This window comes from Mustelus asterias, chromosome 8 (assembly GCF_964213995.1).
Source record: "Mustelus asterias chromosome 8, sMusAst1.hap1.1, whole genome shotgun sequence".
NCBI classification, from domain to species: Eukaryota; Metazoa; Chordata; class Chondrichthyes; order Carcharhiniformes; family Triakidae; genus Mustelus; species Mustelus asterias.
The window spans coordinates 32,453,690-32,476,910 of NC_135808.1; the positions used below are offsets into that span (position 1 = coordinate 32,453,690).

Below are 23,221 nucleotides of genomic sequence, written 5' to 3' on the forward strand. Positions count from 1 at the left end.
TCATATGAGGAAAGGTTGAGGGAGCTAGGGCTATTCTCTCTGGAGCGGAGGAGGCTGAGGGGAGACTTGATAGAGGTGTATAAAATGATGAAGGGGATAGATAGAGTGAACGTTCAAAGACTATTTCCTCGGGTGGATGGAGCTATTACAAGGGGGCATAACTATAGGGTTCGTGGTGGGAGATACAGGACGGATATCAGAGGTAGGTTCTTTACGCAGAGAGTGGTTGGGGTGTGGAATGGACTGCCTGCAGTGATAGTGGAGTCAGACACTTTAGAAACATTTAAGCGGTTATTGGATAGGCACATGGAGCACACCAGGATGATAGGGAGTGGGATAGCTTGATCTTGGTTTCAGATAAAGCTCGGCACAACATCGTGGGCCGAAGGGCCTGTTCTGTGCTGTACTGTTCTATGTTCTATGTTCTATGACATTTGGTCTGAACTCAGCCAGTTCACATTGGATTGAACCTCAACAACTGCCCATTCCAATCGTCACAAGCTGCTGAGTGATTGAATTCAACCTTTCCTGTGAAATCAGTGAAGAAGAATTCAGGCAAGTCAAACACTGACAATTATTTATTGATTACAAATCACAGTTATCAGGATCACAGTGAAACACTGATTAAAGACTTTTCTCCATCAATTTATTATAGCTTAAAGTTTATTTATTAGGGTCACAAGGAGGCTTACAGTAACGCTGCAATGAAGTTACTGTGAAAATCCCCCAGTCGCCACACTCCAGCACCTGTTCCTTTACACCGAGGGAGAATTTAGCATGGCCAATGCACCTAACCAGCACGTCTTTCGGACTGTGGGAGGAAACCGGAGCACCTGGAGTCATCGAGTCAGAGAGGTTCACAGCATGGAAACAGGCCCTTCAGCCCAACTTGTCCACGCACCCAGTTTTTACCATTAAGCTAGTTTAGCCCACCGCCCTTTATCCCAATCTTACCCTTGTAACTGTCCAAATGCTTTTTAAAAGACAAAATTGTACCTGCCTCTGCTACTTCTGGCAGCTGGTTCCAGCCACTCACCACCCTCTGTGTGAAAACATTGCTTCTCTCAACCCTTTTGTATCTTTCACCTCTCACCTTAAACTTTTGCCCTCTAGTTTTAGACTCCCTTACTTTTACGAAAAGGTGTTGACTATCTACCTTATCTATGCCCCTCATTATTTTGTAGACCTCGATAAGATCACCCCGAAGCCTCCTACGCTCCAGTGAAAAAAGTCCTAGTCTATCTCGCCTCTCCTTGTCACTCAAACCATCAAATCCCAGTAAGTCCTATGGTCACACAGTAGTTAGCATTGGTGCCTCACAGCGCCAGGCAAAAGTACATTTTTGAACACATCAAACATCTGTATAAGAGCAAAATGGACTGTTGTCTATCAATATAAAATCTGACATTCTGCAGTGTCTCATTACACTCAGAATTACAATTTGTATGAACAATATAAATTTCTTAGCAATCGTTCACACTGGGAGATTTGACATGTTTTTCAGCCACTCTCTGTAGCTATGATGGGAGGGTCTTAGTCAGAGGTCTTTCCCCATGGAGTGTCTCCAGTAGCTGCCCCAAGCTGTGTTGTATCCCTCACCAGTATTCCTGGATCTTGCAATGCGACAATCTGAAACCCTCAGTCATGGAGAACCCTTTGCCCTGGAAGAGCTGAGAGTTTCAGGCTGATTTTCACTGAGTTGATGGTCCTCCAGCAGGAGACGGTGTTTATCTCAGTGTGTGCTCCTGGGAACAGCCTGTACAGCGCAGAGTCCCTGTATAAAGGAGCTGTCGGGATGAACACTCTGTGACTGTGTGGGAATTCAGCAGATCAACTTTCACTTTCCTTCATCTCTCACAACTTATAAAGTGAAGTGGAAAACTGCCCAGCACCAGAAAGGTGTTTCCAACATCCTGATTGTCTTCTCCATTACCGGACGTATCACAGAGTCTTTTATACTGAGTCCAAAAAGTCTTGATCAAAATCCGCGAACATTTAAAGATATTTAAAACTCTGAGCAATCAGAAAGTGAGAAAAGTGCACAAAATGTGAATGTATTTCATTCCCAACAATCTGTCCCTCAGTCACTGACTGGGAGCTGTTGTGTACGTCCCACTTGGTGAATCTGCAGAAGTAAAATAAATGTCAGTTAGAAGGGGGAATAATCCATTCTCAGAGAGTGAGAACACAACAAGTGTGAGGGAATGGAGATTGTGTGAGAAATACTCATTCTCACACTCCCCTCCATCCTTACACTTTATGGAGATCCTGTAGATCTCTTCCATTCCATCCATATTCAGTAGGCAGAGGGATCTAGGTGTATGTGTGCATAGATCCCTGAAAGTTGGGAATCAAGTAGATAAGGTTGTTAAGAAGGCATATGGTGTCTTGGCGTTTATTGGTAGGGGGATTGAATTTAGGAGTCGTAGCGTTATGTTGCAACTGTACACAACTCTGGTGCGGCCGCACTTGGAGTACTGTGTGCAGTTCTGGTCCCCACATTACAGGAAGGATGTGGAGGCTTTGGAGAGGGTGCAGAGGAGGTTTACCAGGATGTTGCCTGGTATGGAGGGGAGATCCTATGAGGAGAGGCTGAGGGATTTGGGATTGTTTTCGCTGGAAAGGCGGCGGCTAAGAGGGGATCTTATTGAAACATATAAGATGATTAGAGGTTTAGATAGGGTGGATAGTGATAGCCTTTTTCCTCTGATGGAGAAATCCAGCACGAGGGGGCATGGCTTTAAATTGAGGGGGGGTAGTTATAGAACCGATGTCAGGGGTAGGTTCTTTACCCAGAGGGTGGTGAGGGATTGGAATGCCCTGCCAGCATCAGTAGTAAATGCGCCTAGTTTGGGGGCGTTTAAGAGATCCGTAGATAGGTACATGGACGAAAAGAAATTGGTTTAGGTTGGAGGGTCACAGTTTTTTTTTTAACTGGTCGGTGCAACATCGTGGGCCGAAGGGCCTGTTCTGCGCTGTAATGTTCTATGTTCTATGTTCTATGTTCTATGATGTGAGTGTGTGCGGTGGCTTTAATGATCAATATTACACCTGGTCTGGGCTGATCACACAAAGGAAGATCAGACAGGCAACAAGATGTGTTTATACGTGTGTATCTGTGTGTGGGAATTAAATCCGTTCATTCAACACAGTGTCCTGTACTCCCAGTACTGGAGATTCCCCACACTCACTCTGTCCCCTCTGTTCTACATTCCCCTCTCTCTGATTCTTACCTCTCCGTTGTCTTTTCCAGATGATTATTCCGAATATAACAGCCAGTGCTGGGATCACTGATCCGATTATAATTCCAAGATGGGAGCGTCCCCAACTGTTTTCCGGGATTTCTGAAACACAATTGAATAATATGAGGATTGTCTCTGTTCCCAGATCCATTCCCAGTTCTCTGTTCATTGGGGACAATTGGAACTGAAGCTGCCCATTGGGAATTGATGGGATTGGCTGAAATGCTGGTTTTACCCTCGCCTCCATTTCACTCTCCAGTGAAGTGACGAAAGATTCCCATTGATGGTGGTGTCAAAGCCGTGTTATCCCAATCCCATAGGATACCTTCCTGGCCAGTTCAGTTCTAATTCTCCCCAATGTCTGTGTGTCCTGTCCTTGTTCAATCCCCAGGGTTACATTGTACGGCCCAGGAGGCAGCATCACTGATGTTTTCACATCAAACTTCAAAGGGATGAGGAATAAACTGATCGCTGGAAACTGGGCTGAGCTGAGAATGAGGAAATCCACAGATAAACAGAGCAAATGCTTCAAAAGAAGCACTTGGTCCAATCCAGCAGCAGGACTTTGTCCTAAACAACTGCACTGACCCCACCATGGTCAACACATGGAATAAGTGAGAGAATCCAACTCAAAGAAAAGACTTCACAAAATGTCCAGAGATTGAGTTCCAGACACTGAGACAAGTATCAGCTGGTCAAAGAGAGACAGGATGGATTGTGAAGGGAATCTCATGTCTGCCTCATCTCAGTGAGTGTGATGAGGAGCACAATAACATGGTGGAGAAGGGAGTGTCTATGGACCTGCAGGGAACACGCACACACAGTACAGTTCGACAGTTCCTTACCCGACTGATGGAGCTTGGGCTCTGCCAGGCTGCTGTGTTCAATTCGACAGGAGTATTGATCCTCATCCCCAGCATTTATTTCAATCTCTTTCTGGATCTGATGGGTCCCATCGTGGTTCGGTCGAACCCCCGAGGATAGTGTCTCAGACATTACCTCTCCATTCCTTAGCCAGTTCACCTCGATGTCTACAGGATAAAAGCCAGTAACCAGGCAGGAGAGAGTGAGCGACTTGTACTGACTATTGGGTTCACTATTGGGCGGCATGGTAGCACAGTGCTTAGCACTGCTGCTTCACAGCTCCAGGGTCCTGGGTTCGATTCCCGGCTCGGGTCACTGTCTGTGTGGAGTTTGCACATTCTCCTCGTGTCTGCGTGGGTTTCCTCCGGGTGCTCCGGTTTCCTCCCACAGCCCAAAGATGTGCGGGTTAGGTTGATTGGCCAGGTTAAGAAAAAAATTGCCCCTTAGAGTCCTGGGATGTGTAGGTTAGAGGGATTAGCGGGTAAATATGTGGGGGTAGGGCCTGGGTGGGATTGTGGTCGGTGCGGACTCGATGGGCCGAATGGCCTCCTTCTGCACTGTAGGGTTTCTATGACTTCTATGACTTCTATGACTTCTGGAGATGAAGACTTCAGGCTGAACTGTCATGGGAAAGGGTGAAAACACAAACAATAAACCCACACTGAATGGAATGGGAGAACAGTTTGATAGATCAGTGAAGTTAGATCAGAACATGGGCTCAAAACTGAATTCAACACCTTTCCTTTTAAGACATTCCTTTCCAAAGTGTAAACGTAGTTTTAAACGTTCAATCAATTCTACTTCCAACTGCCATTTCCAAAACTTGTTCCAGGATTCGTCCGAATCCCATTTCTCCATGGTTTTCACTGCCATGTGATTGGATGCGACCCATCTCATTCTGTCTGGCTCTAAACTAATATAGTCCTTTCCATCAAATCCAAACCGCATCGACCTCTTAATGGAGCCGTCTTCAGTGGCCTCAACAGACCGAATCAATTGAAGAACGTGAATTCCTGTCAGTAACAAATTAATCAATAATTATTTTAAAATTTTGGCAGGAGAGTCCAAATGGATTTTAGTATCAAACAGAAATGGGGATTTGTCACTGTGCGATCAGAAGGGAAAGGGATTTAGTATCAGATAGATAGAACTATTAAATCCCTGCAGTATAGAAGAAGGCCATTTGGCCATCGAATCTTCACCGACTGTGTGAATGGAAAGACCATTTTACCCAGGCCCACCCCAGAAATATCCCTGTAACCTCACACATTTACCATAGCTAATCCACCTAACCTGCACATCTTTGGACAGTGGGAGGAAACTGGAGCACCCAGAGGAAACCCACACAGACACGGGGAGAAAGTGCAAACTCCACACAGACAGTTATCCAAGGCCAGAATTGAACCCAGGTCGCTGGCACAGTGAGGCAGCAGTGCTAACCAGCTTTTTGGCCTCTTCTCGGCTCGCCACGCTCGTCAACTGGTGCAACGGGCTGTAAGATCGAGCCTGAAGTGTAAATTGACATTGTTATTTATTCATTAGTAAGTGTGTAGAAGACAATGTGCCAAAGAAGCAAATCCGTGTGTTCCCCAACCGGAAACCATGGATGAACAGGGATATCCACTGCTTGCTGAAGTCCAGGTCTGAGATGTTCAAGTCAGGCGACCCTGACTGATACAAGAAATGATGTGGAGATGCCGGCGTTGGACTGGGGTAAACACAGTAAGAAGTTTAACAACACCAGGTTAAAGTCCAACAGGTTTATTTGGTAGCTAAAGCCACACAAGCTTTCGGAGCTCCAAACCCCTTCTTCAGGTGAGTGGGAATTCTGTTCACAAACAGAGCATATAAAGACACAGACTCAATTTACATGAATAATGGTTGGAATGCGAATACTTACAGCGAATCAAGTCTTTAAGAAACAAAACAATGTGAGTGGAGAGAGCATCAAGACAGGCTAAAAAGATGTGTATTGTCTCCAGACAAGACAGCCAGTGAAACTCTGCAGGTCCACGCAACTGTGGGAGTTACAAATAGTGTGACATGAACCCAATATCCCGGTTGAGCCCGTCCTCGTGTGTGCGGAACTTGGCTATCAGTTTCTGCTCAGCGACTCTGCGCCGTCGTGTGTCGCGAAGGCCGCCTTGGAGAACGCTTACCCGAATATCAGAGGCCAAATGTCCGGTCACGGGTTGGGCAAGTGTTGGGCAAGCTCATGGGGCTAAAGGTAGACAAGTCTCCTGGCCCTGATGGAATGCATCCCAGGGAACTAAAAGAGATGGCGGGGGAAATAGCAAATGCTAGTGGTAATTTACCAAAATTCGCTGGATTCTGGGGTGGTTCCCGCAGATTGGAAAACAGCAAATGTGACGCCGCTGTTTAAAAAAGGAGGTAGACAAAAGGTGAGTAACAATAGGCTGGTTCGCTTAACTTCTGTTGCAGGGAAAATGCTTGAATCTATCATCAAGGAAGAAATAGTGAACTTCTGGATATAAATTGTCCCATTGGTAAGACGCAATGAAAGGCAGGTCATGTTTGACTAATTTGGTGGAATTCTTTGAGAACATTACATGTGCAGTGGACAATGGGGAACCTGTGGATGTGGTGTATCTGGATTTCCAGAAGGCATTTGACAAGGTGCCGCACCAAAGGCTGCTGCATAAGATAAAGGTGCACGGTGTTACGGGTCTTATGGTCTTAATGTATTAGCATGGATAGAGGATTGGTTAACGAACAGAAAGCAAAGAGAGGGGGTAAATGGGTGTTTTTCTGGCGATCAGTGACTAGTGGTGCGCCTCAGGGATCAGTGTTGGGACTGCAATTGTTTACGATTTACATAGATGATTTAGAGTTGGGGACCAAGTGCAGTGTGTCAAAATTCGCAGATGACACAAAGATGAGTGGCAGAGCAAAGTGTGCAGATGATACTGAAAGTCTGCAAAGATAGATAGTCTAAATGAGTGGTCAAGGGTCTGGGCAAGAGTACAATGTTGGTAAATGTGAGATCATCTATTTTGGTAGGAACAACAGCAAAATGGACTATTATTTAAATGGTAAAAAATTGCAGCATGCTGCTGTGCAGAGGGACCTGGGTGTCCTTGTGCAGGAATCTCAAGGAGTTGGTTTGCAGGTGCAGCAGGTAATTAAGAAGGCAAATGGAAATTTGTCCTTCATTGCTCGAGGGATGGTGTTGAAAAACAGCGAGGTTATGTTGCAGCTATATAAGGTGCTGGTAAGGCCACACCTGGAGTACTGTGTACAGTTCTGGTCTCCTTACTTGAGAAGGGATATAGTGGCACTCGAGGGGATGCAGAGGAGATTCACGAGGTTGATTCTGGAGTTGAGAGGGTTGGCTTATGAGAAGAGACTGAGTAGACTGGGGCTATACTCATTGAAATTCAGAAGAATGAGGGGAGATCTTATCGAAACATATGAGATTATGAAGGGAATATATAAGATAGAAGCAGGGAAGTTGTTTCCACTGGCGGGTGAAACTAGAACGAGGGAGCATGGCCTCAAAATAAGGGGGAGCAGATTTAGGACTGAGTTGAGGAGGAACTTCTTCACACAAAGGGTTGTGAGTCTGTGGAATTCCCTGCCCAGTGAAGCAGTTGAGGCTACCTCATTGAATGTTTTTAAGGCAAGGATAGATAAATTTTTGAACAGTAAAGGAATTAAGGGTTATGGTGAGTCCACGTGGAGCTGAGTCCATGAAAAGATCAGCCATGATCTTATTGAATGGCGGAGCAGGCTCGAGGGGCCAGGTGGTCTACTCCTGCACCTAGTTCTTATGTTCATTTCGAGCTAGAGGTCAACAAGAGCATGCCCTCCACCCTGGAAGCCTCGGTGTCTGGGTCATCATTACAGATGTCAGAGCAGCCTTCTCGGGCCAGAAAGCGACTGGCCCGGATGGGGCGCCCGGACGAGCACTCGGATCCTGTGCGGATCAGCTGGTGGGGGTGTTTGAAGACATCTTCAACCTCTCTTTACAACAATCTGAGGTCCCTATTTGTTTCAAGAAGATGACCATCATCCTGGTACCAAAGAAAAGCAAAGCAGCGTGTCTTAATGATTATCGTCTGGTGGCTCTCACATCCATCATTATGAAGTGCTCAGATAGGTTAATCATGGCACGAATCAATTCCAGCCTCCTGGATTGCCAGGGTCCACTACAGTTCGCCTACCGCCACAATAGGTCCACAGCAGACGCCATTTCCCTGGCCCTGCTCTCAACCCTGGAACACCTAGATAACAAAGACACCTATGTCAGACTCCTTTTTATTGACTACAGCTCAGCCTTCAACACCATTATTCTTCCGAAACTCATCTCCAAACTCCGTGGCCTGGGCCACAGCTCCTCCCTCTGCGACTGGATCCTGAACTTCCCAACCCACAGACCACAATCAGTAACGATAGGCAACAACACCTCCTCCATGATCATCCTCTACATCGGTGCCCCACAAGGCCGTGTTCTCAGCACCCTACTATACTCCTTATACACCTATGACTGTTTGGCCAAATTCCCCTCCAACTCGATTGTCAAGTTTGCTGATGACACCACTGTAGTGGGTCAGGTCTCAAACAATGAAGAGACAGACTACAGGAATGAGATAGAGAATCTGGTGAACTGATGTGATGATAATGATCTCTCTCTCAATGTCAACAAAATGAAGGAGATTGTCATTAACTTCAGGAAGTGTAGTGGAGAACATACCCTGGTCTACATCAACGGGGAGGAAGTAGAAATGGTCGAAAGCTTCAGATCACCAACAACCTGTCCTGGTCCCCCCATGCCGACATTATAGTTAAGAAAGCCCACCAACGCCTCTATTTTTTCAGAAGACTAAGGAAATTTGGCATGTCAGCTACGACTCTCACCAACCTTTACAGAGGCACCATAGAAAGCATTCATTCTGGTTGTATCACAGCTTGGTATGGCTCCTGCTCTGCCCAAGACCGCAAGGAACTACAAAATGTTCTGAATATAGCCCAATCCGTCATGCAAACCAGCCTCCCATCCATTGACACTGTCTACACTTCCCGCTGCCTCGGCAAAGCAGCCAGCATAATCAAGGACCCCACGCACTCCAGACAAACTCTCTTCCACCTTCTTCTGTCGGGAAAAAGATACAAAAGTCTGAGGTCATGTACCAATCGACTCAGGAACAGCTTCTTCCCTATTGCCACCAGACATTTGAATGGACCTACCTCGAACTAAGTTGATCTTTCTCTACACCCTAGTTATGACTGTAACATTACATTCTGCACTCTCTCCTTTCCTTCTCTATGAATGGTGTGCTTTGTCTGTATAACACGCAAGAAACCATATTTTTCACTGTATATTAAGGTGATGGATATGTCAAAGTAAATAGGCAGAATTCGTATCTATTTCGGATATTGTTCTTTAACATTGACAAAATGGATACCAGCTAATAGATCACCATTTATACTCAGAAACATCCATGCACCAAATGTGCATCACTCACAGTAGGATTAGTCATTCCCTCATCTACCCCATATCACTCGTTCCCATTTTGGAAATAGGAATAAGCTTAATTGCCTTATTCATTAGCAAAGAAATTTGGGGGAAGGTTAGTTAGGATATGACCGAGTATGGATATCTTGTGGAAGTTAGGTTACAACAATTGTGAAAATTAAAGTTCCATAATTGTAAAAAAAAATCTGTTATGTAATGGGAAATGATTATTAGCCAAACACGGCCTTCAGTCAGGCCTTCAGTGAGGCCAACACTGACGTACGCAGGATAAGCGAGTATATCTAAAACCTTGTCCCATTAACACTGCATTCCAGGTCAGGACAGCAGGATGACAACAAAGAACAAGTTACCATGACGATTACCAAATAGCAAGAGATGGCGACATATTATGCCCATGAAGGATTGGTTTTCTATTGGATAAGAAAGGGCAAAAGGGCTATGCTGTGATTGGTGGATATGTATGTCAATGAAAGATGTGAAAAATCTCTTGTTCCTGATTGGCTGTAATTGACTATAACTGCTGAGCTGCTTCGCTGTAACCTCAGAACCGCTCCGGACATCCAGTGTTGGCCGTAGAGAGTTCTCCTTGTGCACAAGGAATTAAAGACCTTGCATTGGATGCATGGTGTCCAGTGCTGTTTGTGTTCAGAGTCGACTGAGTGCCTTTAGATTGCTGAGAACTCGAACAGTTTTTATCTATTAAGGGGATATTCTTAAAGCTCAGCCCAACGAGTCAGATTTGGACATGATTAAAGCCCTGTTCTAATGATAATTATTACAGGAATGCAGCTCTATCTAGTCTGGGAAAAAAACTTTTAAATATCTAATTTTCTCTGTTGGCGGCACAGTAGCACAGTGGTTAGCACTGCTGCTTCACAGCTCCAGGGACCTGGGTTCGATTCCCGGCTTGGGTCACTGTCTGTGTGGAGTTTGCGCATTCTCCTCGTGTCTGCGAGGGTTTCCTCCGGGTGCTCCAGTTTCCTCCCACAGTCCAAAGATGTGCAGGTTAGGTTGATTGGCCATGCTAAAAATTGCCCCTTAGTGTCCTGGGATGCATAGATTAGAGGGATTAGCGGGTAAAATATATGGGGGTAGGGCCTGGGTGGGATTGTGGTCGGTGCAGACTCGATGGGCCGAATGGCCTCTTTCTGTACTGTAGGGTTTCTATGAATAACTATCTCTTCTATGAAATATTTAAAATCCTTTTATGACAGTATAAACGCAATTAAAAGTATTCAGGAATAATGTTATGACCTATTATCAATCCACATTATCAGCTCACAGCTTACAGAAAATAGGAACATTTTTAACAACTAAATAAAATGAATTATAAGGGCTAATGAAAAGGGTGGTGTTGGTGTTTAATCAAGGAGGAGGCACCTACATTTGCTAAAAATGATGCAATCTGTCCCAGAAAGGTATAACGTACAGATTTCTCTCAAATAGATTAATAGTATTGTAATTTCAATGTATTTTCAACCCTCCAAAGTTTCTCCTTTTGCCAAGGGAGCTAGATATCTTAAAGCAGATAGCTTAAAGTAGAAGATCCTGCCGCTGTCAATGGATCCGTCCCATTGGCTGCACCCCACTCTGCTGGGAAACCTACAGTGGGCACCATCGGGGGGACCAGATCCCACTGGTGTAAACAGCCAAAAAGTTCTGGCCTATGTTTTTAATATTTTATAGTCATTAATGTTGTGATGCACATATCCATTGTAAATAAGTTAGAAAAAGAATATGTCTCTTGTAACTTTTCTGTAAGCAGAACACTCCTCTGTTGTATCTTCTGAAAGTGAGAAGATTCATATTTTTGAGTGCAGACCCTGCACCCTTATCATATCTGGTTAATTATAAAGGGCCCAATAAATTACTTAACAGGCTCCCTGGAAGGTGGTAATCTTTCTTGATGGGTCCTTACTGGGGCCCATTTTTCACTTCATTAATATCTGTGGATTGCTCTCCTCACATTCTCCATCCATGAGTGACTGTCTCTGTCCTTGATAATCTCCACTCCCTTATCTCAGGGAGAGGTTTCTGACATTGTCCTTTCACACTGAGTCCTGGATTCACATTGTCTATTGTGTAATAGTGGAGAAGGCCAATCTCAGCCCCATATATATCAATATACATTGAGACACAGCAAGAAAACAGCAATGAGCCAACAAGCTGCCCTTTCCTGGATCATCTCAACCCTCTCACCATATTCTCAACTTCTTCATTCATAACCCCATCTTCCCACCTTCATCAATGTCAACACAACTTTGTACAGATCTCAATCAGAATAGGGAGAAGGAACAGAATCACTCTCCGTGTCTCCCTGATTCATGGTCCCACACACTGTACACCCCAGGGACACAGTCTGCAGTATAACTGTGGCTGGGTACCTGTCTGACACACATTAAACAGGACAGTCAGTGGGAGATTGGACATCAGTGATCTTACCGGATGTCTGGTTTGTGTTCTTCAGGATCGTATTCAGATTCTTCATTGCAATGTCGGATCGTGCGTTCCCAATATCTGTGAGCATATTCCAGAATTCCTCCTTGAAATGTTCTTCCATGAACTTTTGCCTGGGGATCATCTGACGGATATCACTGTCATAATAATCTATTTCCACTCCATTGATCATTGCAACACCACTAACAACAGGAAAGTCTTTAATACCAGAGATTGCTGTGTATATCACAGTAAATGAGCTGGTATCTGTAAAAGAAACAATTAAATTCACAGGTTAATAGACCTTTCCACACATTCCCAGCTGATCACAGTGAGAGCCATCCACACTGTGACAAACTCTAATAATCCTCCACTTTATCCCAATGTCAGAATCCTCTCTAATATTAGAAACAGGGGGATGGACAATCCAGAGCAGGATCTCCACTGTCCTTCACAGAGCTTTTTAATCATCCCTTTATACACGCTCACATGGATGTTGGTGGTCTGAGATAACCCGGAATATTCAATCAAGAGAGAATCACAGCTGATCCTGGGGTGGGTGAAACACGGATTATCCTTCTCCTCTCCATAGCGTTTCGAAGACTTTAGACCAGGAGTGATGAAGCTGTTTTGCTTCTCCCAATCAATACGAAAATTAAAATTGTCCATTTGAAGCATTTTCCATTTGCTCCAAGCTTCTCTGCTCTGGGTGTTTGTACATCCTGCTGTCAGGAGAGCTGAACACCAATCCCATCAGAGTCTTCCACACTGTGCTGACTTCAATGGTGTCAAATATCAGGTTGGCTGTTGACGCGCGATAAATCACACGGGAGGCTGGATGTACCCGGGAAATAAAGGCTTTTATTGCCAACAATAACGGAGCTACTATATACAATATACAATCCCAGACTAAAGGGTCACCAGGCAGAGCAGTGACCTTTATACCTCTCCCAGAAGGCGGAGCCAACTGGCGTGTACCATAGGACTATATTAACAGGTAGAACAGCCCAACCCTAACCCCAACAGTAACATATCTACAGACTCATAGTACTGGCCAGACCATGGCTCAGCACTCCTGGTGGTAACCAACAATGGTTCAGCACAGCTGTATAACAGCGTCTGAGCAAACATCACCCATTTCAAACTCTCACCAAAAGATTCAAATTCACCCCAGAGAGAGAGAGTGAGAATGGAAGAGTGAATTCTGTACTTACCGGGAGAGACCCAGGAAAAACACAGGGAGATGGAGAAAAGGATCAGCAACATTCTGGGAATCCACTGTCCCAATTCCAATCAGTGACTGGGAATTAAACACTCTGAGGAGGAAACAACTTTATAAACTGAGGGGAAACTTGAAAAAAACAAAAATTTTATCCAGACTCCATTTTCCTGTCTCAGTCGAACTTTGCTCATTTCCTTATTGCAGAAGCAGAGGATGACTGAATGGTTAGTCTCAGAAAATTAACCAATTTAAGAGATAAACAGTTAACCTGTCACTCGTTACCAGGAAGATCAAACTCAGACAGGTTCCGATTCAGGCTGAAAAATCTAATCTTTCTCCAGCGCCTTTCACAAAGTGAAACCTCCCCAAGGGCAGCTTTATAAAACAAAGATTGACCCAGAGACACACACAGCTCAGTGCACAAAAACTGCTCAAAGTTCTAAAGTGTTTTAGAGAGAGGCTGCAGAGGGGTGTAGGGAGGGGATTACAGAGTGAAGGACCGAGGTTACTAAAGGCACAGTCCCCAGTGGGGCGATTCTAATCCCTGATACTGGAGATTTCCGAATGAGAGGAACACAGAGATCTCACAGAGTTTGTGAAACTGGAGGAGATTACAGAAATAGGAAGGGGCGAGGACATGGAGAGATTTCAATTTTAAAATTCTCAAGATCCACTGCAGCAACTCACCAAGGTTGCTGTTCCATTGAGTGTTCGAGATATAGATTCTTTGGGGCTTGTCTATCTCCCAACGTAACCTGCATGAGACTGAAGTTTGTTCAAACATTCCTCTGTATTTACAGCTTCAATATGTGTCTGAGGATCTCTGTATGAGGCTAAAACTCTTCCCCGCTCCAGAGCCACAGCAATGTGGTTGGCTTTTAACTGTCCTTGGGCAATAAATGCTGGCCAGCCAGCGGTGCCCAGGTCCCACGAATGAATAAAGAAAACAGATTAAAGATGTGCAGGTTAGGTGGATTTGCCATGCTATATTGCTCCTTAGTGTCCCAAGACGTGCAGGTTAGGGGGATTAGTGGGGTTAGGGGATAGGGCAGCGTCTGGGCCTGAGTAAGATGCTCTGTTGGTACATACTCAATGGGCCAAATGGTCTCCTACTGCACTGATAGGGATTCTATCATGCTATGAAAATCCAGGGCAGAGAGAATGCTAGCCTTTATTTCAAAGGGAATGGAATATAAAAATAGGGAAAGCTTGCTAAAACTATACAAGGCACGAGTTAGACCACTCCTGGAATACTGAGAACAGTTTTGGTCCCCTTATCTAAGGAAAGATATACTGGCCTTGGAGGCAGTCCAGAGAAGGTTCACTCGGTTGAACCCGGGTGTTGAGGGATTTTCTTATGAGGAGAGGTTGAGTAGGTTAGGCCTGTACTCATTGGAGTTTAGAAGAATGAGAGGCGACCTTTTTGAGACATATTTGACAGAGTAGATCTGAGAGGTTGTTTCCCCTTGTGGGACAGTCTAGGACCAGAGGGCAGAATCTCAGAGTAAGATGTCACCCATTTAAGACAGAGATGAGGAGGAATTTCTTCTCTCAGTGTGTAGTGTCTCTCTGCAATTCTTTACCAGAGAGGGCTGTAGAGACTGGATCATTCAGTATGTTCAAGGCTGAGAAAGACAGATTGTTAATGAGTTAGTGAACGAAGGGTTATGGGGGTAAGGTGGATAAGTGGAGCTGAGGATTATCACATCAGGATCAGTCATGATCTCATTGAATGGTGGAGCTGACTTGATGGGCTGAATGGCCTACATCTGCTCCTATATCTTCTGGTCTTATGAGTCGTTTGACTGGGAACTTACAGGTCAGTGAGCACAGGGGTACCTGAGGAACACCGAGCCCAGTGAGAGGGTTCATGGACTGGGTTGTAAGAGCCTGAGGGGTATTGACAGGGTGGATGTGGAGAGGATGTTTCCTCTTGTCGGCGAATCTAGAACTCGGGGTCAGAGTTTAAAATAAGGGGTCTCCTGTTTAAGACAGAGATGAGGAGAAATGTTTTCTCTCAGAGAGTCACGAGGCTCCGGATCTCTCTTCCTCCAAAGGCAGTGGAAGCTTTGAATATTTTTAAGGCAGAGTTAGATAGATTCTTGATCAACAAGCGGGTGAAAGGTTATCGGGGAACAGGCAAGAATGTGGGGTTGAAGTTACAATCACACCAGCCATGATCTTATTGAATAGGGGAACAGGCTCGAGGGGCCGAGTGGCCTAATCCCTTTGCTGGTATGTGGTATAACTCCAGTCTGAGCACAGCCAGTTTAACAGTTCCCGGGGGGACTGGATCAGTGTCAATGTGTTCACTGTGAGGGGAGAGTCCAGGATCCCGGTGTCTCCTCTCTTTACACTGGAGCAGCTGGACGAGGCCTCTTCAATCTCACTGTAATGATGGCATTGAATCGACTGAAAGGGGAATCTCCAACCTGTTGGGCGCTCCTGCCAGTTCCATGGTGGAGCCATGATGGAACTAAGGTCACATCAGACACTTAACTGGCCATCGTCGAACTGGAATTCTCCCCCCCACCCACCTCGCCCCGGGAGGTGTCGGGAGTGGTGACAGCTGCTCACAATGTATTCATCATAAGACCATAAGAAATAGGAACAGGAGGAGGCCATTCAGCTCTTCGAGCCTGTTCGGCAATTTAATAAGATCATGGATGGTCTAACACTCATTGAGTCCAATTTCCTCTCTTCTCTCCGTAATCCTTAATTTCCAAACTGATTAAAAACCTATCAATCTCAGACTTGAATATGTTGAAGGACTCGACCTCCACAGCTTCCTGGTGTAAAGAATTCCAAAGATTCACCACTCTTTGACGGATTAAATTCTTCCCCAAATCCGTGTTAAGTGATCACCCCCTTATTCTGCGACTCTGTCCTCTGATCCTACACTCTCCCATGAGTGGAAACATCCTCCCAACATTTACCCTGTCGAACCCCCGAAGACTCTTATATGTTTCAATCATGTCACCGCTCATTCCTCTGAACTCCAAGGAGTACAGACCCAACCTGTTTAATCTTCCCTCATATGGCAGTCCCTCTGTACCCGGCATCATCCCAGTAAACCTCCTCTGTACTGCCTCCAATGACAATATATTTCCTTAAATAATGGACCAAATCTGTACACAGTATCATAACTGTGGCCTCACTGGTACCTTGTACAGTTGCAGCAACACCCCTTCACTTTTATACTCCAGCCTCCTTGAAATAACAGCGAGCATTCCATTTACCATCCCTATTACCCTCTGTACCTGTATTGATGGCTTTCGGGTTTCATGAACAAGGCCCCCCCCGAGTCCCTTTGTGCTGCAGCTTTCTGCAGTCTTTCCATTTAAATAATAATCTGCCTTCTCATTCCTTCATTCAAAATGAACAAGCTCACATTTTTCCACATTGAATTCCATTTGCCAATTTGCTGCCCATTCACTAACCTGTCAATATATTTGAACCATAGAATGTCCACAGTGCAGAAGGAGGCCATTCAGCCCATTTGAGACTGCACCAACAACAATTCTATGCCATTTTATATGTCCACTGATCGGCAGGGGAGTATGCAAGGGGGGCTTATCTGCGGGGGCGGGAGAGAGGGGGCAGAGATAGGCACAGGGAGTCCAATACAAACTGAAAGAACAGCATCTAATCTTTGAATTTAAGCATCTAATTAGGAATTGTACAGCGTTCTGGACTGAACATTGAGTTCAACAACTTCAGAGCATGAATTCTTCCTTCCACCTTCGCCCCATTTCCATTTATTTTATTTCTTTTTCTTGTTCATCCATTTTTATTACTTTATATTATTATCGTCATTTTTATTTTTAATTCCTTCCATTGTTTCATTTCTCCACTTCTAAAATCTCACTTTCCATTTTGTTTCCCCCTCCCCCCACCCCATGAGGACCCTCTGCCACATGCCTCAGGTTGTTTGACATTCTGTACCTCTGTTCTACTGTTTACACATTATGATCTCTTAATGGACGCTATTCGCTCCATTCCTGGCCTTTATCACCACCATTTGCATTCCCTTTGTCTTTTTGCCTTTTCCATCCCTATCCATTATAGCCCCCTCCACCCCACCCTTACAGTATGAATCTCGTCCTATTTTCTTTGCCTTCAGCTCTGACGAAGAGTCATCCAGACTCGAAACATTGGCTCTTTTCTCTCTCCACAGATCTGTCAGACCTGCTGAGATTTTCCAGCATTTTCTGTTGTGTTGAATAACAACCTGTCTGAGTTTAATCTGCCTGGTAACTGCTGACATTACATTCTTTATCCTGTTATTGGCTATTTTTCTGAGGCTAACCAATCAGAGCTTGTCCAGGAAGTTTAAGTTCAGGAAATGATCAAACTGGAAATAAACAACAATAAAAGAGGGAAATGCGATGACTGGTCTGAACTGTTTCTGTCCTTCTGAATCTACTTGGACTTCTTGTTTATTGTGTGTTTTCCAATCACAATAAACAGTGTTAGATTCCTCCTCAGAGTGTTTAATTCGCAGTCACTGATTGGAATTGGGACAGTGGATTCCCAGAATGTTGCTGATCCTTTTCTCCATCTCCCTGTGTTTTTCCTGGGTCTCTCCCGGTAAGTACAGAATTCACTCTTCCATTCTCACTCTCTCTCTCTGGGGTGAATTTGAATCTTTTGGTGAGAGTTTGAAATGGGTGATGTTTGCTCAGACGCTGTTATACAGCCAGCCTGATATTTGACACCATTGAAGTCAGCACAGTGTGGAAGACTCTGATGGGATTGGTGTTCAGCTCTCCTGACAGCAGGATGTACAAACACCCAGAGCAGAGAAGCTTGGAGCAAATGGAAAATGCTTCAAATGGACAATTTTAATTTTCACTTCGATTGGCGGCACGGTGGCACAGTGGTTAGCACTGCTGCCTCACAGCGCCAGGGACCCGGGTTTGATTCCTGGCTTGGGTCACTGTGTGGAGTTTGCACGTTCTTGTGTCTGTGTGGGTTTCCTCTGGGTGCTCCAGTTTCTTCCCACAGTCTGAAAGACATGCTGTTTAGGTGCATTGACCTGAACAGGTGCCAGAGTGTAGCGACTACGGGAATTTCACAGTAACTTCATTGTAGTGTTAATGTAAGCCTTACATGTGACTAATACATTTTTTATTAATTTTAAAAATTGGGAGAAGCAAAACAGTTTCATCACCCCTGGTCTAAAGTCTTCGAAACACTGCGGAGAGGAGAAGGATAATCCATGTTTCACCCACCCCGGGATCAGCTGTGATGCCCTCATGGTTGAATAGGTCAGGTTATCTTTGAATAGGTCAGGTTATCTCAGACCACCAACATCCTAGTGAGTATGAGTAAAGCTCTGTGAAGGACAGTGGAGATCCTGCTCTGGATTATCCATCCCCCTGTTTGATGGTGAGACTGTTCGTATCGTGACTGTCTCCCCCTCCCCCCTCCCCCCCCCCTCCCCCCCCCCCCCCCCCCCCCCCACCCCCCCATCCCATGGTGCGGGGTTCTGCTCACAACCAACAGTGAAACTAAAACTGGATCACGAGACACTCTTCCCTTCCAGTGATTTAAGGCTGCTGCAATTTAAAAACAGATTACTGAAAAGATGATAAACAGCAGACCAGTCCGGAGTGACTCTGATTCCGTGTTTACTCCCTGCTCTGAGACTCTGCAGCACCTAATTCTCACCCAGTTTAATGTGATTCTGTTTCTAATATCAGACAGGATTCTGACATTGGGATAAAGTGGGGGATTATTGGAGTTTGTCACTGTGTGGATGGCTCTCACTGTGACCCCAGGGGGTAGTGTGTGGAAATGTCTATTAACCTGCCACTGTAATTGGTTATTTTCCAGCTACTGATTCAATAATTGCAGTATACACCGCGGTCTCCGGAATGACAGATTTCCCCGAGGTGACTAAAGTTGCGACGGTCAATGGAATTCAGGTGAATTATCACGACAGTAACATTCGACAGACCATCCCCAGACAGCAGTTCCTGATGGAATCTTTCAAACAGGCCTATTGGGATGATCTGTCTAGTATTGGAAACAGACATTCGACCGTCACAAAGGATTATCTGTTTACAGTCATGAAGAGCATGAACCAGACATCAGGTAAGAAACATAGAAAATAGGTGCAGGAGTAGGCCATTCGGCCCTTCAAGCCTGCACCACCATTCAATATGATCATGGCTGATATGCACTTTCAGTATCCCACTCCCACTTTCTCTCCATAGCCTTTGATCCCTTTAGCCACAAGGGCCCCGTCCAGCTCCCTCTTGAACATATTGAACAAACTGCCCCTAACAGCTTTCTGTGGTAAAGAATTCCACAGGTTCACAACTCTGAGTGAAGAAGTTCATCCTCATCTCAGTTCTGAATGGCTTATCCCTTATTCTTCGACGATGACCACTAGTTCTGGACTTCCCCAACATTGGGAACATTCTTCCCGCATCTAGCCTGTCCAGTCCCATCAGGATTTTATATGTTTCTATGAGATCCCATTTCACTCTTCTAAATTCCAGTGAGTACAAGCCCAGCTGATCCCATCTCTCTTTATATGTCAGTCCTCCCATTCCAGGAATCAGTCTGGTGAACCTTCGCTGGACTCCCTCAATAGCAAGACTGTTCTTCCTCAGACTAGGAGACCACAGCTGCACATAATACACAAGATGTGGTCTCACCAAGGCTCTGTATAACTGCAGCAAGACATCCCTACTCAAACCCTCTTGCTATGAAGGGCAGCATGCCATTAGCTTTCCTCACCTCCTGCTATACCTGCATGCCAACCTTCAGCGACTGTTCCACCATGACACCCAGGCCAGGTTGCACTTCACCTTTTCCTAAACTGCCACCATTCAGATGGCAATAATCTTCCTTCCTGTTTTTGCCTCCAAAGTGGATAACCTCACATTGATCCACATTATGTTGTACTTGCCCATTCAGCCAGCCTGTCCAAGTCACCTTGCAGCCTTTTAGCATCATCCTCACAGCACACACTGCCACCCAGCTTAGTGTCGTCTGCAAATTTGGAGATTTTGCATTCAATTTCTTTGTCCAAAGCATTAATGTACATTGTGAATAGCTGGGGTCCCAGCACTGGACCCTGCGATACCCCTGCCAATCTGAAATGGACTCGTTTATTCCCACTCTCAGCTTCCTGTCTACTAACCAGTTCTCTATCCACATCAATATTACCCCCAATACCATGAGCTTTAATTTTCCTCACTAATCTCTTGTATGGGACCTTGTCAAAAGCTTTTTGAAAGTCCAGATACACAACATCCACTGATTCTCCCTTGTCCACTCTACTGGTCACATCCTCAATGAATTCCAGAAGATTTGTGAAGCACAATTTCCCTTTAGTGAATCCATGCTGACTTGGACCAATCCTGTCACTGCTTTCCATCTTTAATAATTGAGTCCAGCATTTTCTCCACCACCGATGTCAGGCTAATCAGTCTATAACTCCCCGTTTTCTCTCTCCCTTTTTTAAAAAGTGGGGTTACATTAGCTGCCCTCCAGTCCCTTGGAACTCTTTAAGAGTCTATAGAATGCTGGAAAATGATCAGCAATGCGTCCACTATTTTTGTGATCACTTCCTTAAGTACTCTGGGATCTAGAGCATCAGGCCCTGGGGACTTATCGGCTTTTGATCCCAGCAATTTCCCCAATACAATTTCCTGCCTAATAAGGATCTCCTTCAGTTCCTCCTTCATGCGAGACCCTCTGTTCCCTAGTATTTCTGGAAGGTTACTTGTGTCCTCCTTAGTGAAGACAGATCCAAAGTATTTGGTCAGCTGGTCTGCCATCTCTTTGTTGTCCATTATGAATTCATATGATCCTAACTGTAAGGGACCTACATTTGTCTTCACCAGTCTTTTTCTCTTCACATATCTATGGAAGGTTTGCAGTCAGTTTTTATGTTTTCTGCAAGCCTACTCTGGTATTTTATTTTCCCCTTCTGAATTAAACCCTTTGTCCTCCTCTGCTGGATTTTAAATTTCTCCCAGTTCTCGGGTTTGCTGCTTTTTCTGGCCAATTTATCTGCCTTCTCTTTGGCTTTAACACTATCCCTGATTTCCCTTGTTAGCCATGGTTGAGCCACCTTCCCCATTTTACTCTTACGCTAGACGGGGATGTACAGTTGTTGAAGTTCATCCATGAGTTCTTTATATGTCTGCCATTGCCTGTCTACTGTCAACCCCTTAAGTATTCTTTGCCAGCTTATCCTAGCCAATGCACGTCTCGTACCATCAAAATGAGCTTTTCTCAAGTTCAGGACCCCAGTCTCAGAGTTAAATATGTCACTCTCCATCTTAATGAAGAATTCTACAATCTTCCTCAAAGGATCTCACACCACAAGCTAAGTAATCCTCTCTCATTACACACAATACTCAGTTTAGGATGGCCTGCCCTCTAGTTAGTCCTCGACATATTGGTCGAGAAAACCAATCCTTATACATTCCAATAAATCCTCCTCCATTGCATGGCTTCCAGTTTGGTGAGCCCAATGAATATGCAGATTGAAGTCACCCCTAATAACTGCTGTACCTTTATTGAACGCATCCACCATGCAGAATGTTCCAGTGACTGGGTTGCAGAGAGATCTCCAGTCACAGTTATCCTGCACACAGTGATGCTGCAGCAGGGAATATCTCGTGTGGGGAATCATGAATAAGAACCAGATAGAGAACTGCTTTGATCGAGGATGGACAGAGTGGACTTATACCTGTGGAGACGGCACACTCAGTCCACTCTAGCACTGAACCCTGGGATACTGAACACAGTCCATCCCAGCACTGAACCCAGGGATCTGGACTCAGTTCCCCAACACAGATCCCTGGGACACTGAACTCCATCCCCCAGCACTGACCCCCTGGGACACTGAACTCCATCCCCCAGCACTGACCCCTGGTACACTGAACTCCATCCCCCAGCACTGACCCCCTGGGACACTGAACTCAGTCCCCCAGCACTGACCCCTGGGACACTGAACTCAGTCCCCCAGCACAGACCCCTGGGACACTGAACTCCATCCCCCAGCACTGACCCCCTGGGACACTGAACTCAGTCCCCCAGCACTGACCCCTGGGACACTGAACTCAGTCCCCCAGCACAGACCCCTGGGACACTGAACTCCATCCCCCAGCACTGCCCCCTGGGACACTGAACTCAGACCATCTCCCAGCACTGACCCCCTGGGAAACTGAACTCAGTCCCCCAGCACTGACCCCTGGGACACTGAACTCAGTCCCCCAGCACTGACCCCTGGGACACTGAACTCAGTCCATCTCCCAGCACTGACCCCCTGGGAAACTGAACTCAGTCCCCCAGCACTGACCCCTGGGACACTGAACTCAGTCCCCCAGCACTGACCCCTGGGACACTGAACTCAGACCCCCATCACTGACCCCCTGGGACACTGAACTCCATCCCCCAGCACTGCCCCCTGGGACACTGAACTCAGTCCCCCAGCACTGACCCCTGGGACACTGAACTCCATCCCCCAGCACTGACCCCTGGGACACTGAACTCAGTCCCCCAGCACTGACCCCTGGGACACTGAACTCCATCCCCCAGCACTGACCCCTGGTACACTGAACTCAGTCCCCCAGCACTGACCCCTGGGACACTGAACTCAGACCCCCAGCACTGACCCCTGGGACACTGAACTCAGTCCCCCAGCACTGACCCCCTGGGACACTGAACTCCATCCCCCAGCTCTGACCCCTGGGACACTGAACTCCGTCACCCAGCACTGACCCCTGGGACACTGAACTCAGACCCCCAGCACTGACACCTGGGACACATAATCACTCATTTCTATCTGATACTAGATCCCTTTCCCTCTGGTAACATTGTGACACTAATCCCCATTTCTGATACTAGATCCCCGATCCCCTCTGATCACACTGGGACTCTAATCCCCATTTCTATCTGATGGTAGATCACTGATCCCCTCTGATCACACTG

At 45.7% G+C, this 23,221-nt stretch overlaps 3 protein-coding genes across 5 annotated transcripts in view; 2 read left to right on the forward strand and 1 right to left on the reverse strand.

The window, feature by feature from the left end:
* The window catches only part of LOC144496991 (class I histocompatibility antigen, F10 alpha chain-like), a 201,056-nt gene that overhangs the window by 157,458 nt on the left and 20,377 nt on the right, over window positions 1–23,221 (forward strand). The gene's annotated exons all lie outside the window — the stretch shown is intronic.
* LOC144496997 (class I histocompatibility antigen, F10 alpha chain-like) lies at window positions 564–13,514 on the reverse strand. The gene is made up of 7 exons (XM_078217672.1): window positions 13,254–13,514; window positions 12,046–12,306; window positions 4,844–5,119; window positions 4,701–4,726; window positions 4,088–4,340; window positions 3,234–3,344; window positions 564–2,125 (listed from the first exon to the last, which is right to left on the reverse strand). The coding sequence occupies exons 1-7, from the start codon at window positions 13,303–13,305 to the stop codon at window positions 2,085–2,087; spliced, it is 1,020 nt and encodes a 339-aa protein (XP_078073798.1). The 5' UTR covers window positions 13,306–13,514; the 3' UTR covers window positions 564–2,084.
* LOC144496989 (class I histocompatibility antigen, F10 alpha chain-like) overlaps window positions 17,591–23,221 on the forward strand; it is a 38,728-nt gene continuing 33,097 nt past the window's right edge. For 2 of the 3 annotated variants that reach the window (XM_078217659.1, XM_078217660.1), the window contains exons 1-2: window positions 17,591–17,851; window positions 19,100–19,360. In XM_078217659.1, the coding sequence (XP_078073785.1) occupies window positions 17,800–17,851; window positions 19,100–19,360 (313 nt within the window). In that variant the 5' untranslated portion in view covers window positions 17,591–17,799. The remainder of the gene's footprint in view (window positions 17,852–19,099; window positions 19,361–23,221) is intronic. The other variant, XM_078217661.1, reaches the window with a different exon arrangement.

Excerpts from the sequence above, each read along its gene's own strand:
- LOC144496997 (XM_078217672.1), bottom strand. The coding sequence starts at position 13,305 with ATGTTGCTGATCCTTTTCTCCATCTCCCTGTGTTTTTCCTGGGTCTCT. Across the intron at positions 5,120-12,045 it reads GAACACAAACCAGACATCCG|GAATTCACGTTCTTCAATTG; the intron begins GTAAGATCACTG and ends TGTTACTGACAG. Across the intron at positions 4,727-4,843 it reads GGAATGTCTTAAAAGGAAAG|TTCAGCCTGAAGTCTTCATC; the intron begins GTGTTGAATTCA and ends TTCCCATGACAG.